Below are 16,194 nucleotides of genomic sequence, written 5' to 3' on the forward strand. Positions count from 1 at the left end.
CAAGCTATTTTCTCCCTTTCTTCCCTGGAAAAGGTCCATTAGGGCTGCTCTCTACCAGGGACGGTATTAAATGCTGCCGTCAAAAAGAGGCTGAGTTGCAGGCTCTTAGCCCTAGGGTGCCGACCCAGGTGAAGGGGCAGGGTGACAACTGTATGGTCATCCTACGAAGAATACAGGAATTCACAGAGAAAGCTGGTGCACCTGGCTTCTAGGAGGTCCAAAGTTCCAGAAAGCTTTCTCATGAGAATTTAACACTTGTATTTCCCCTTGTGTTTAGTTATAAAGGTGGACTGAATGGGGGTGTGGGGGTGGGGGATGGGGGGGTGGAGCTCCTTGTGAGCACAGCCACACAGGGGGAGCAATGTCCAGGTGGCTGCCTGCCTAGAGCCACTACCCACAACCCCAAGATCATCTTTGCAAATGCTGGCTTGCAGAACTTCTCTGTCTCCAACTGTGATCCTGTCACACCTGAACACTTCTTCTTCACAATTTTGTGTTCTTGTGAGTAGCACCTCTGACCCACGGGGGTGAGGGGATGATACCCCAGATCCTGGGAAGTGCTGGCTCAGCTGACAGTGAGGAAGAAGGGCCCTGGACTTACATGGGTCACCATCGTGTTCTCAGGAAGGCTGGTGACGGCCTGGGGGGTCTCCAGCTTCCCAACCCCATCTCCACTCCCCTGCAGAGGCTCCACCTTGCCATCCGATCCACTGGCTTCTGCCTGCTCCTCCCGGGCAGCATGGGAAAGAATAGCGGCTATGCATAGTTCCACTTGGAAGTGCAAAAAGTTATTCCAGGTGTATTTAAAAAACAAATCCTGAGAAAACAGAGGACAGAAAAAAGTCTTTAGATGGGTCTTCAGCTGAACTCCAAGGTGAAGGGGAATCAATCTCAAAACTTCATCTGCTAATTTCACAAGTGTGCAGCTGTGGTGTGCTAGGGCTCCCCTGAGGCCCATCTCTCATTTATCAAGTTCCCTGAGGATCTGACCTGCCCACCGCCCTCTTGCTTGCTACAATCTCATCCACCTCAAATCCTATCCAAATAGTTGTACTCTACTTTCTATGGATTTATTCTTTGTTCCTTAATTAGAGATTTATCTAATTTGGGTTTTTTTTTTTTTTTATGGTGTCTTGAAAGGGCTATGTATTTTCCTATAAAGCCTACTTTACACTTTATATATTTTACTACATAGTGTTTTTTAAATTATTATTCAGTTCTAAGAACTTAAAAGTATACTAAAGTTGGGACTCCACCAGGATGAGTGACATCCATCTTCTCCACATGAATATGAGACTGGGGTGTGCCAGGTATCCTTGGAAGACTTGGAGCTAGAGCATCATTGGCAAAGCCTAGACCAAGAGCAGCCTCGGGCCTCCTCTGAAGCACAGAGGATTAAAAGTATCCCGTCTCCCAAGGAGCCTTTTCCAGACCAGGTAAGGAGAGGAAGAGAGGCTGAGTCCTCGGCTCTGGACCTTCTCCATTACTGCCATCTCAGCAGGCCAGGGTTGCAGCAGCCCACAGTCCCAGACCCAGCTGAGCAAACAGACACGTGTTGGGGGAGAGGGGTACAACTTCAGACCCTCCTTTACAACAAAGATTACATCATCAAACAGAGAAGTCCTCTGTTGACATTCTTCTCCAAAAGATACATAATCCCTTTCTGAGTGTGTGTTGCACACTTTTAATCCTAGCACCTGGGGGGCAGAGGCAGGCATATCTCCGTGTGTTCGAGGCCAGCCTGGTTTACATAGCAAGTTCCAGGCCATCTAAGGATACATAGTGAGATCCCCATCTCAAAGACAAAGAAAATAAATAAAATAAAAAAATAAGTAAAAATAGAGAAAGAAAGTAACAAACAAACTACCCCAGTCCTTTGCTTTACTTTTTGGCTCTGTGACCTTAAGCCATGCAGCAGACTTTGCTACCTAGATCACCTTTCAACAGAGAAAGGCAAGAATACACGACCTAAATGATGAATGCTACCAAACATTTAATTAAAACCTTTTTGTTTATTTTACATGCACTTGTGTTCTGTCTGCATGTATATCTATGTGAAGGTGTTGGATTCCCTGAACCTGGAGCTACAGACAATTATGAGCTGCCATGTGGGTGTTGGGAAGTGAACCTGTGTCCTCTGGAAGAGCAGCCAGTGCTCTGAACTGCTAAGCCTTCCAGACCCTTAAATTTTTTTTATGTGCATGGATATTTTGCCTGCATATGTTTATGTACCATGTGTGTGCCTGATGCTTGTGAAGGCCAGGAGGAGGTGTCAGATCCCCTAGAACAGGAGTCATAGATGGTTGTGAGCCACCATGTGGGTGCTGGGAACCAAACCTGGGTCCCCGGCAAGAGCAGCCAGTGTTCTTAACTGCTGAGTTGTCTCTCAGCTCCTCTACCACAGTATCGATCTGATACTAAAATGAGATAAGGATATGAAAAAAAAAACTTTATATTGCCTTATGCATACCAATGCAAAATACTAACAAAATGAATCCAGCTTCCCATTAAAAGAATGATTCACCATAACTAAATGGGACTATTCCTGGAAAGCAAGAGCAAGGCCAGTTCAACATAGGAAATAAATCAAAACAGAGAGGGAACGATAAAAATCAAAAGACTATCTCTTTCATAAAGAAAAATCATTTGATAAAATTCAAGTCTTATTGAAAAAAAAAAAAGCTTAAAAAGCTAGGGATAGAAGGAAACTTCTTCAAGATATCTACAAAATGTTCATACCTAACATCACACTCAACGCTGTAAAACTGAAAACTGCTCCAGGAACAAGACAGGAGAACCTTCGACTCAGTGTAGTGCTGCAATCCTCACCAGAGCAGTCAGGCAAGAACAAGAATCACAGGTCTCCAAATCAGAAAAGAGTAAGTACAATTATCCCCACTGCAAAATGACATGATCTTGTTTTAAAAAAAATCTAAAGACTTCACATAACTATTAGAGGTAAGAAACAAGTTTACACACGAATTTAAAAGTAAAAAAAAAAATTGAGTTATTAAAAAAAGAAACAAATTCATGAATATTGTAGGATACAAAGTCACCACACACACAACTTGTATTTCTACACAGAAGCAATAAACAATTCAAAAAAGAAACCAATACTATATTGTAATGCATGATAACATTCAAAAAGAATAAAATCCTTGAGAGTAAACTAAAGAGGCAAAAAACAGTGTACTGAAAACTGCAAAACAGTCCAGGCAGTGTGGCGTACACCTTTAGTCTCAGCACTCCAGAGGCAGAGGCCCTTGGAGAAATGGCTGGTGCTAGGAGGTCTGGTAGGGCCTCTGAGGTAAGTTGAAAAACTGTCCCCAAAAGTCCTCACTGCAACCGGGCAGTGGTAGTACATGCCTTTAATCGCAGCACTCGGAGGTAGAGGCAGGCTGATCTCTGTGAGTTCGAGGCCAGCTTGGTCTACAAAGTGAGTTCCAAAGTTACACAGTGAAACGTTGTCTCCAAAAACCAAAAACCAAAAACCAAAAACCAGAAAAAAAAAAAGCATCAGAAATCTAACACTGATGATCTAAGAGTTCAATCCTTAGGACCTACATGATAGAGAGAACTGACTCCCACAAGCTGTACTCTGACTGCCACATGCACATGGTGGCACCTGGGACCACACACACATACATACATAACAAATAAATATAATGCAAAACATGCTGAAAGAACTCAAAGAAGACTTATATATTTATGATTTACATTACTAGGAGCTGAACACAGGGCTTTATTGGTTTTTGTTTGTTTCATTTTACTTTTTTTTTTAAAGGTTTATTTATTATGTATATAATGTTCTGTCCACATGCCAGAAGAGGGCACCAGACCAAATTACAGACGGTTGTGAGCCACCATGTGGTTGCTGGGAATTGAACTCAGGTCCTCTGGAAAAGCAGTCAGTGCTCTTAACCCCTGAGCCATCTCTTCAGCCCCCTCACTTTACTTTTTAAAAAATAATGTGTATAAGTGTTTTGTCTACCTATATGTCCTTGGAAGCCAGAGAGGACATCTGATTTCCTGGACCTGGAGTTATAGATGGTTGTGAGCTGCCATATGGGGGCTGAGAATTGAACTTGAGTCCTCTGGAAGAACAGCCAGTGCTCTAAACCCCAAGCCATCTCTCTAGTGTGAACAGGCTTTGTGTATGACATAAGTGCTCTGCCACTGAGCTATTTCTCCCTAGTCCCAAAGAAAATCTACTGAAACAAAAGGGAAAACCACCAATATTCTCTTAATTAATGTTACATTATATGATAAAGAAATAGAGAGGAAAGAAAACACAAATATCTATACAAACACATTCTTAACAAAATATCACAGAAACACTCATGTCAATTATAATCAGTTCTATAACTGGTCTCGTGACCTTTGTAACTATCTTCCTCTACTACCCATTCCACATTTCCTCCACTTTCAGCAAGAACCTCAGCATGTCTTGGCTCTTTTCCTGGAGGAGTGACCAATACCTTTACTTGTAAGGTCCTGGCATCCTCCCATATTGAGTAAGCCGTTGCCTGCTTGCCGACCTTGACCAGATGTCCTCCCTATGCTAATTCCCTGCCGGTATCCACCCTCCTGAATGCTTAAGGGAAGTTCCTTGTCTGTGTATCCTGCATAATGGGCATTAACAGCTTAGATGCAAGAATGTAGAACATTCTGTATCGAACTTCTGCCCTCTGGAGTTCTCCCCATTGTGCTGTAAGCCTGTATTTAAGGTTTCCTCCCTCTTTCAATAAACGGCATTCGGCATTCTGCTGTGGTGAATGACTCATTGTCTTCGTCTCTGTTTTCTGATCCACAGCCCCTCGCTTGGACATGGTGAATGGGTGGTGGTAGCGCGGGCTACATTTATTCTTTAAGGATCTATGTCCTTTGTCATCCTGCCTGGATTAGATTGTTACAGTGTCCCATTGATGTGGTAGCACCAACAGATGTCCTAAGGGATCTCCTGTACTCCAGACATAATCTTTCTTACCTCCATTGTGGAGAAGCAATTCAATTTCCCCATGGTAACCTGGATCAATCACCCCTCATAACACTGTTATTCCTTTAAGGACATTAGAAGCCACAGTGGCCAGAGAGAAGTCTGAGCTTCCATTTTAATGGAATGTTTGTTGTGGCTCCTAGAAGGAGCACTCCCAACTCTGGAACCAAAACTTCTACTGCAACAGAATTTTTTTTTTAAAGGTATTTTGTTTGTCTGTTTTATTTTGTTTTTTTTGTTTTGTTTTTCTTTCTTTCTTTTTTTTTTTTTTTTAAAGATTTGTTTATTATGTATACAATGTTCTGCCTGAATGTATGCCTGCAGTCCAGAAGAGGCACCAGATCTCATTACAGATGGATGTGAGCCACCATGTGGTTGCTGGGAATTGAACTCAGGACCTCTGGAAGAGCAGTCAGTGCTCTTAACCTCTGAGCCATCTCTCTAGGCCCCTGCAACAGAATTTAAGGTCAAAGAAACAGGAAGCAAAAACTTTCCTAATGGATCACTGGGGGTGATAATGAGTGGAACTACTCCTTTTTCCATCCCTTGATTCCTGGACCTATGGATCCTTGTTATGGAAGAAACATGCCATACAGTGGACACTGAGTCCAAGCATATACTGTTTTCTGGGAAACCCTGCCCCAGCCCTCAGGCTGCTGCCACCTACTCGGTGCTGTAACTTGATCTTCAAATGGCCCTTCCATCACTCTACCGGGCCAGCTGCTTCAGGACAGTGGGCACATGGTGAGATCAGTAGACTCCAGGATCACGGGCCCACTGTCAGCACTTCTCTGGCTGTGAAGTGAGTTCCTTGGTCAGAAGCCACACTGTGTGGAGTTCTATGATGGCAGATAAGGCATTCTTATCTGGATGGTAGTTTTGGCAGAAGCATTCCATGTAGGAAAGGCAAATGCATAACCAGAATAAAAATCTACTCCAGTAAGGACAAAGTCTTGTCTTTTCCAGAGGAAGCAGTCCAATGTAGTCAACCTGCCACCAGGTCGCAGTCTGCACACCCCAGGGAATGGTGCCCTACTGGGGCTCAGGGTTGGTCTCTACTATTGGCAGATCTGGCACTCAGCAGCAACTGCAGTGAGGTCAGCCTTGGTGAGTGACAGTCCATGCTATCAAGCCCATGCATAACCCCATCTCTGCCACCATGGCCACTTTGTTCATAGTCCTCTGGGCAATGACAGGGATGGCTGGGGAAAGGGGCTGACTATCCATAGAACAAATCATCTCATCTACTTGATTACTGAACTCCTCCTCAGCTGAAGTCACCTTTTGATGACAGTTTACATGGGAAACAAGTATCTTCACATCCTTTGCCCATTTTGAAAGATCGATCCACATACTTCTTCCCCAAATGTCTTTCTCATCAATTTTCTAATCATGCTCTTTTCAAGTTCCTGACCATTTAGCCAATCCATTGGCTACAGCCCATGAATCAGTGACCAACTGAACATCTGGCCATTTCTCCTTCCAAACAATATGTATGGCTATGTGTATTGCCTGAAGGTTTGCCCACTGTGAAAATTTCCGTTCACCATTGTCTTTCAGGGTTGTCCCACAACAGTGCGGTAATGCTGCAGTTGTCTACTTCTGGGCGCCTGCATAATGTACAGAACCATAAGTAAACCAGGCCCTAGACTTTTCTTCCGCAGTCAACCAATCACAGGGCATAGCCATGAGGCTAGAGGTGCATGCTTGGCAGCAGCAGATGACATTGCCTGGCTCTGCCTCCCAAGTGCTTGGATTACACCACCACCGCCCAGCTGGACAACTTCTTTATGTAACATGATGGTGCCTTCAGGACCTAACCGAGCCTGATAAAACACACACACACACACACACACACACACACACACACACACACACACACACACACACTTCCATTTGATAATATTGCTGCTGTGCACCCAGCTCATGATGGGCAGCTCAGGTCACATGGTAACTTGGTGGCCCACTGTCAAATGTTCAGTGTCCCCTATCGCCTAATAGCAAGCTGAGAGCTGTCTCTCAAAAGAATAAAATAGTTGAGAATAGTTGTCTGCCAGTGATGGTAGACCTTTGCTCCAAAATCCCAAAGGTCTCTTCTGTGATTCATCTATAAGGGCCTGCCAGCCAAAGGCTCCAAACAGCATCCCTATCTGCCACTGACACCTCAAATTTCATCAGGTCTGCTGGATCATATGGTCCAAGTGGTAGAGCAGCCTGGGCCTGTTGAAGAGCCTTCTGTTTCCAGGCCTCACTGAAAGCTAGCAGCTTTCTGAGTCACTTGGTCTATGGGCCAGAGTAACACACCCAAGTGAGGAATGTGCTGTCTCCAGAATCCAAACAGGCCACTAACAGTTGTGCTTCTTTCTCGGTGGTGGGAGGGGCCAGGTGCAATCAACTTATCCTTCACCTTAGAAGGAATCACTCTGCATGCACCACACCATTGGACTCCTAAGGATTTCACTGAGGTAAAAGGCCCCTGAATTTTGGCTGGATTTATTTTCTATTCTCTGATACACACATGCATTACCAACAAGTCCAAAGTGGTGGCTACCTCCTGTTCACTTGGTTCCATCTGCATATTGTCATCAACACAGTGAACCAACGTGACATTTTGTAGAAGAGACAGACAATCAAGAGCCCTTAAATTAAACTGTAACACAGAGCTGGAGAGTTAATATATCCTTGAAGTGAAATTGTAAAGATATACTGCTGGCCTTGATAACTGAAAGCAAATTGCTTCTGGTGGTCCTTATGGATACACAGAAAAAGGCATTTAATAGATCAATAGCTGCATACCATGTACCAGGAGATGTGTTAATCTGCTCAAGTAAGGACACCACATCTGGTACAGCAGTCACAGTCACTACCTGATTGAGTTTTCGATAGTCAACTGTCATGCTCCACAATCCATCTGTCTTCCGCACTGGCCAGACAGGAGAATGAAAGGGAAATGTGGTGGAAACCACCACCCTGCATCTTTCAAGTCCCCAATGGTACACTAATTCCTGCAGTTCCTCCAGGGATGTGATACTGGCTTTGATTCACTATTTTCTCTTGTAGAGGCAACTCTGAGGGCTTTCATTAAGCCTTCCCAACCATAGTTGCCCTCCTCAACCCACAGGTCAGGGAACCAATGTGAGAATTCTGCCAACCTCTAAGTCTATCTATCCCAATTATACATTCTGGAGCTGGGGAGATAACCTCAGGATGAGTTGAGGGACACATTGAGGAACTGAGTTGAGGAACTGAGTTGAGGAACTGAGTCAGATAGCAGCCAAAACTCTATAAATCACATGACCTCTCTAAGCCCATACTGTAACTGAGGGCCACAATGTTTCTTGGGGTCTCCCAGAATCAACGTCAGTTCAGAATCAGCATCCAACAGGCCCAGGAAAGCCTGATTGTTTCCTGTCCCCCAGTGTACAGTTACCCTTGTGAAAAACTGCAGATACCTCTGGAGAAGGACTGGGGAAAGGCCAAGGGCAAAACTTTTAGGTATTTTATCAAGGGCCTTCCTCAGGGGAACCTGGTTGTTCTTTCCTTCAAGGAGTTCTGTGCTGTGGAATAATCCTCTGTACACTGTGTAAATCATGCTGTGATTGGTTTAATATACTGGCCAATACCTGTACAGGATAAGGTCAGGTGGGAAAACCAGACTAAAAACACTGAGAAGAAAGGCAGAGTTGGGGGAATCTCGGAAGATGCAGAGAGAAGCAAGATGAATGTGCCTGGCTGAAAGAAGGTATAGCCACATGGCAGATGGTAGATAAGAGATATGGGTTAATCTAAAATGTAAGAGTTAGCTAGTAACCAGCCTGAGCTATCAGCCAAGCATTTATAATTAATATTGAGTCTCTGTGTTGGTTATTTGGGAACTGGCAGGCAGGAAAGAAAGTCTGCAAACTGGATCAAGTCTGGAAATTAGTCCACAGGCTGGGATTCCCTTTTACCACTATACAATGGAGCCTTTCTTTCATTTGGTTAAGAACTTTTCTACCGAGCTGGGTGGTGGCACTCCCTTTAATCCCAGCACTCAGGAGGCAGAGTCAGGCGGATCTCTGTGAGTTCGAGGCCTGCCTGAGAAAGGTGCAAAGCCACAGAGAAACCCTGTCTCAAAAAAAACAAAAAAAAGAAAGAAATTTTCTACAGGTTTTATATAGATCAAATAAAACTACAGTAGACTTCTTATATGTTTTGTGCCTGAAAACACCATGATTGATCACCCAGTACCAACATGAGTCACGTCATCATAAAAATCATTTTGCCCATTATGGGTTAGGCCATTATGGACATTGCTTTGTCTGTACTACCCATTAGCCTCACAAGTACTGGGGTGGTAGGCATGTACATCATTTAACTCTCATTTTAATTGTTTTTACATGTACAATGTAGTGGCATTAAGCACTTTGCACCTATCTATCTCCAGAACTTGCTCCCCTTTCCAAACAGAAACTATACCTTTTAAACACTAACTCCCCAGACGCTGGAAGTTTCCATTCTTTCTGTCTTTGAATTTGGCTATTCCAGTACACTCTGTGTCTAGGTGGAATCACAGATTGTTTTTCTTGTGAGTGGCACATTTCATCAAGTATAGTGGCTTCAAGGTTCATTTACATTATGGCATGTATCAGGATTTCCTTTCCTTTCAAAGCTGAAGCATTTATATTTATAATCATATATATATATAGTTTAATCACTCATCTATCAGCAGGTGCTAGGATTATTTACACTTTTTGCTGCTCTGACCTTGAGTGTACAGAGATATCTGTTTAAGGTCTTTAGATGCATAACTAGGAGTGGATATATAGGATCTCATGGCAATTCTACAGTTAACATTTTGAGAAACTTTTCCAAAGCAGCTATATTGTTTTGCAATCTCACCAATAGTATACAATATACAAGCTTTCCAATTTCTTTGCTTAATGATTTCCTTAAAGTGGGGGCAAGTAGATAGTTCAACAGGTAAAACTTCTTATTGTCAAAACTTACAAACCAGTTTGAGTCCTAGGACTCACATGGCAAAGAGAAATCTATTCTTGCAAGTTGTCCTCTGACTTCCACATGCATGCCATGGCATTTGTGAATGAACATGCAAACACATACACACTCCACTACCCCTACTCCCCACAATAAATACAAAAATGAATGTGAAGGAAAAAGGCCAGGCATAGTAGCACATGCCTTTAATCCCAGCACTCAGGAGGCAGAAGCCCCTCCCCCCAAAAAACCCACTATGGTTGGGCATATAGTTCAGTCATAGAGTGCTTGTCCAACATACGCAAGCCCCTGGATTCAGTTCCTAGAATTGCTGAGTGGATGAATGAATATACAAGATCCATAGGGAAGCTCAATGGTGGAGTACTTACTTGGGTTTTAGTCCAAGGACCAGAGAACAGTAGTAAGTAAGTCAGTAAAGTACTTGCCATCCAAGCATTAGAAACCTGAGTTCAATTCCCAGTGTCCATGTATAAGCCATGCTCAGCAGCACACACTTGTAGTCTCGGCACTAGGGAGATGAAGGTGAGAATCCCTGCTTGCTGGCCAACCACTAGCTGAATCAGCAAGTTCCAGATTCAGTAAGAGACCTTGTCTCAAAAGGTAAGGTGTAGCCAGATGTGGTAGCACACACCTGTAATCCCAGCACTTGGAAGGCAGGGGTGGAAGAATCTCTCTCTGTGAGTCCAAGGCCAGCCTGGTGTACTTAATAAGTTCCAGGCCATCCAGAGCTACAGAGTGAGACCTTGTCTTAAAAAACAAGCAAGCAGGGCCAGGCAGTGGTGGTGTATGCCTTTAAAAACTCAGAATTGTTTTGGAAAGAAAAGGAAAATAAGTCCTTTATAAACATACCCCTGATACAAGCTGGGATCTGTTGTAGCAGTGCCAAACTTTTGGTGGTGGTGGTGGTGGTGGTAGTGGTGTGTGTGTGTGTGTGTGTGAGAGAGAGAGAGACAGAGACAGACAGAGAGAGAGAGAGAGAGAGTCTCATATAGCCCACTATCTCCAGAGTATTTGACACCACACCTAGCAGTGCCAAATTTGAGGGAACTTCCTGCTTTCTGGAAGTAGAGGCTGCAGGGCATGCCAGAAGGGACTGTGCATGTCAACAGTACCCACAAAGGGCAATGCCTCTTCCCTGTCCATATCTTCCTGCTCAAGGAAATGGCCACAAGCTCTTTGTAGTAGCATCTCCTGACCAGAGCCAGTACAGGCAGGTCACTACTGCCAGCTCATCCCTCTCATCAGAAATCTATAGCATTCTGACCAGACATGGTGACACACGCCTTTAATCCTAAGCACTTGGGAGGCCAGCCTGGTCTACATAGCAAGTCTCAGGCCAGCCAAGGCTACATAGAGATATCCTGTCTCAAAAAACAAAGACAAAAACAAAAACAAAACAAAAACATACACCAAAAGACCAAAAAAAGTAACCTACAGGCCACTGGGTAGTTTCTACTGATGGAGGGGCATTTCCTACTGGATTTGACAAGAGCCACAAGGATGACTATCATAAAAGACAAGGACCATCTCTCTCTGGACCCTTTATTTTTGAGACAGGGTCTTACTATGTAGCTCTGACTGTCCTGGAATTCACTATATAGACCAAACTGGCCTCGAATTCAAAGATCCACCTCTCAGGACACTTTGATTTAAGAGATGACAAGACCAGACACCTGTCCTCTGCCATCAGCCTATGATGTTAGGCTACTGTGAGCCGAAGACTGAATCACATCCCTGTGTTGCTCAGTGTGCTCCATCAGAGACCCTTGATCAAGCCTTTGCTACCAGCACCTCTCCTTGGCAGGTCTTTTTGCCCAGATGCTGAAGTGTCTGCCCTAAATAACCCTGTCCAGTGTTCCTGACCCATCTCCATGTTCAACTGCAGACTGTGCATGGCACATATAGACAAGCAGAGCTGGCTATGGTGCTGACTCACCAGCAGTAAGTCCATGGTGTTGAGCCGGCAGAGCTCCTGGTTGATGCTGGGCGTGTTTGTATGCAGCAGTGCAGCCATGAGGCGTGCACCATGAAGACGAGCATTTCCCAGGGGCTCCTCTAGCACGCCAATAGTGGTCAGGATTGCTTTTTTCTGCAAACACAGGAGGTACCACCCAGTTGGAGTCTTATAACAAACAAGGCCACTCACCTATGACATGCCTGGCCTGGAGAGAGTAGGGTGTGATCAAGACAGGGCTTCCTGCAAGAAGAAGTGAAGAAATCCACAGGATGAAGGACCCTCTTCTCCCCTCATAGCCAAAAAGAGTGGATAAGGGGACCAAAGGCTCCTAGGAAGCCCAGGGACTCTTGCCTGTGCCTAACAGGCCAAAGGACCACTACTATGGCATATGAAATGTGTCCAGTTTCCATGATGGAGCTAGCAGTGCCAATCTGAAGGCAAACAGCAAGACCCAACTATGGCTGAAGCCCTGGACATGACATTTGGTTATGAATCCCACAGAATTCTTTGGGGGCATTCTGAGCTAAGAGCTTGCCTCATTAGCAGTATAGCTTTTCTCCCCAGTTTAAAAAACAAAACAAAACATAACAAAACAAAAAAAACCCACAAAGGTTCATGTGTATATATTATCTATGTGCTTATGTATGTACTGTGTATATGTGTGTGTGTGCTCCTGGCACATGTATGCCACAGTACATGTGTGAAGGTCAGAGGGCAATTCTGTGGAGTTGAGTCTCTCCTTTCACCTCTCTATGGTTCCCAGGAATCAAACTCAGGTCATGAGGCCAGCACAGCAAGCATTCTCCCACTTGGCTACCTCCCTAGCCCCGAGCTTGCTTCAGTAGACTGGATCAGGAATTTCCTGACCCATCTCTGTCCACTTCTCCATAAACTGAATGTTTGAGGCTGACAAAACAGAGCTCTTGCCTCCATGAATCCCTCTTTATTAGTGGGAAAACAAGACAAAAACCAAGTCAGTAAGTCAGGTGGGTATACTATTTGGGAAAGAACTGGAATGTGAGGCCAGAGTGCCAGAGAAGAAGCCCTGGTGGGCAGGAGGCGGTTGAGGACCTTTGTGAACTTCGCCCTCCTCAGTCGAACCCAAGAACTACCCTGAGCTGTTGACTGAACAAAGGGCTCCCCTGGGATCTTGGCCTCCAGGAGCTGAGCCACCCTTGGCTAGGTGTGCCCCGACCCCGAGGCTAGTTAACCTCATGCTTAGTTACCTGGGGAGTCTGCAACTATCCCGCTCCCAGGCCTCTCCTAGTAGAGGCGACATGGGTATTCCTAGCTAGCAGCGTATTTTGACATCTGCCCAGAGGTTGGTTCTCCAGTTAGCATCTCGAAGGGCAGCATCAAAGCACACTTAACTCCATACTCTGCCTTATCCTGTACATTATACTTTCATATGTCTCTCAAGGTCCCTAACAATCTCCCAGGGCCGTTTACCTTTGGAGGGTGGAGCAGGAGCTGATGGAAATTCTTCAGCCAGGGCTCGATGCCGTGCAGGATGCTGCTGTTGACAGAGTATGACCTTTCCAGTCCCTGAGAAAAGGAGTCCACCAAGCCTTCTGTTCTGTGGATAAAGATAGCAGGCAGTCTTGGCATTTATACCGTGTCCTGTGCACTCCCCATTCATCTTGTCAACAATCTACTCAGCATCTTCCAAAAGCTCTTGTTGGGTTTCCCAAAAGCCAACCTGAAAAGGGTCATTACTGAGGACTTCTACACACGATCTGGTGACTGGTGTACTGGGAAGAAGGCGGCCCTCAGCCCTGTAGCAAACACTTCTAGGTGAAGTCCAGGAGCACAGGGCAAGGGGAGTGACACAGGACTTGCTACCCTTCAGTCCCCTTAACCCCTCACCCCTAGCAGGGGTCCCCAGTCCTCCAGTGAGAAACAGGAGACAGGCTGGCCACAGAGTTTCTTTGCTTTTTCAAGACAATTCCTGAGAGATAGGTTTAAATATATTTTCCAATTTATGAAAGCAATATGAAATCAATGCAGAAAAAAAAAACCCTAAATAAAGGATCAGGGGCTGTCTCTGACTGCTTTGCTGGCTTTTGGAACCCTTATCCTCAACTGTCCAGCCTTCAACTTCAACTTGATATGCCACCCTTGGTTGATATCCATGGGAAGCCTGCCCTCCTCTGAATAGAAAGGAGGAGGAGTTGGGGGGGGGTGCAAAAGGGAGCAGGGCCAGGAGGAAAGGAAGGAGGAAACAGTGGTCAGGCTATAAAAGTTTTTTTTAAAATGTAAAGACATTATCCTTGACTTAACAGCTATAACTTGCCTTTGCTTGATATCCCTGGGAGGCCTGCCCCTCTCCTTTTTTTGGTTTTTCGAGACAGGGTTTCTCTGTGTAGCTTTGCACCTTTCCTGGAACTCACTCTGTAGACCAGGCTGGCCTCAAACTTACAGAGATCCGCCTGCCTCTGTCTCCTGAGTGCTGGGATTAAAGGCGTGCGCCACTACCGCCCGGCTTTTTTTTTTTTTTTTTTTAAGGAAAACAGAGGAGTAGATCTGGGGGAAAGAGGAGAGGAGGGCCTGGGAAGAGTGAAAGAGGGGAACTGGGCAGGATGTAATGTATGAGAGAAGAATAAAAAAATTTTTTAGGGGCTGGAGAGATGGCTTAGCGCATAAGAGCACTGGCTGCTCTTCCAGAGGACCTGAGTTCAATTCCCAGCACCCACATGGCAGCTCACAACTGTCTGTAACTCCAGTTCCAAGGGATCCGATGACACTCACACAGACATATGCAAGCAAAGCACCAATAAAATAAATTTAAAAAAATGTTTTTAATGTAAAGAGAAACAGTTAACTATTTCTATTTTGTCTTTCTTTTTTAAAACATTTAAAAATTTATTTACTTATTCATTTCCTTTACACCCCAACAGCTGTTTCTGTCCTTCCAGTCCCTTCCCCCACCTCCTCTCTGCCTCCCCTTCTATGCAGGCCTCCCACGTATATCAACCAAACACGGCGTATCAAGTTGAAGGCCAGACTAGGGAGCCCTTAGAGGATAAGGATTCCAAAAGGCAGAAAAAGAGTCAGAGACAGCTCCTGCTCCCACTGTTACGAGTCCCACAAGAAGACCAAGCTACACAAGTATAACATATGTGCAGAGGGCCTGGTCAGTCCCGTGCAGGCTCCCGGGTTGTCAGTTCAGTCTCTGTGAGCCCCTAGGAGCGCTGGTTAGTTGATTCTGTGAGTTTCTTTCTTTCTTTCTTTCTTTTTCTTTTTTCTTTTTTTTGGTTTTTTGAGACAGGGTTTCTCTGTGTAGCTTTGCACCTTTCCTGGATCTCACTCTGTAGACCAGGCCTGCCTCTGCCTCCTGAGTGCTGGGATTAAAGGCTTCTTTCCTCTCTTTTAAAAAGAAAAAAACCATTGAACCAGGATCTAAGTAGCGCTCAGGGGCCTAAGCCCCACTTCTCCGCCTCACCACTGCTGCAAGTACAGGCATGGGCCTCCATGCCTGGTCCTAGTTCTGGTTTTCTAAATTTTACATTGTTCCTTCCATCACATGCAGGGCTGAGTTTGGCTTTCAGAAGTGGTGTAGGCTTCCTGGATTTGTTAAAGAAATCAATATTCTAGTTGCATAAGTAGAGAAAATGATTACTTATTTTTAGGCAATACACTAATATTAATGTGTTGAGGTAGTTTTGGAAAGAGATTTACCCAGTTTCTTGTCATTTTTGCACGTGCGTGTGCATGTGCACATGTTAAAAAGCACAAGGCTATCAGTACCAGGAAATAATGAAGTTCTCCCCAACACGGGGAACTATGACAACTGCCTTGAGGGAGAGGTGGAACCTTAGCCCCAACATGTGATACGACAGTTCAGAAACATCCTAGGGATGGCTCAGTGGTTACACAGAACCTTAACCCACTGATGAGTTTGATGGTCCTCTGAAAAGGCTGAGGGGCTCAGTGCTTAGCAACATCAAGACCCTCCTCCACTGTCTCCTGTGGCCTGCCTTCCATCGGGCTCCTGAGCCAACAACTCTGCTACTGACTCCCCAGACCCTGCTGTCTCACATACCTGCGGCTCACAGGGTAAAATCAGACCATCTTTGTTTAAGTGGCTGTGGCCACATCTAGCCTGCTGGGATCTCAGGGACAGTCTGGGCTGCAATTTATATTTGGGGTCGTAGAAAGTTCTCAATCACTTGTATTTCCAAATAAATTCAACCTTTCACACCAATTCATGTCTCCTGCTTTCTCCTGTCTTAGGAAGTGGTAC

The 16,194-nt window shown here is 44.9% G+C and overlaps 1 protein-coding gene across 20 annotated transcripts in view; it reads right to left on the reverse strand.

Moving 5' to 3' along the window:
• Ppp6r2 (protein phosphatase 6 regulatory subunit 2) overlaps positions 1-16,194 on the reverse strand; it is a 68,796-nt gene that overhangs the window by 12,984 nt on the left and 39,618 nt on the right. For all 20 annotated transcript variants that reach the window (XM_028869179.2, XM_028869175.2, XM_028869182.2 and 17 more), the window contains 3 exons: positions 13,401-13,527; positions 11,931-12,083; positions 602-817 (listed from right to left, as the gene is read on the reverse strand). In XM_028869179.2, coding sequence (XP_028725012.1) covers positions 602-817; positions 11,931-12,083; positions 13,401-13,527 — 496 coding nt within the window. The remainder of the gene's footprint in view (positions 1-601; positions 818-11,930; positions 12,084-13,400; positions 13,528-16,194) is intronic.

This window comes from Peromyscus leucopus, chromosome 20 (genome assembly GCF_004664715.2).
Source record: "Peromyscus leucopus breed LL Stock chromosome 20, UCI_PerLeu_2.1, whole genome shotgun sequence".
Lineage (NCBI taxonomy): Eukaryota > Metazoa > Chordata > Mammalia > Rodentia > Cricetidae > Peromyscus > Peromyscus leucopus.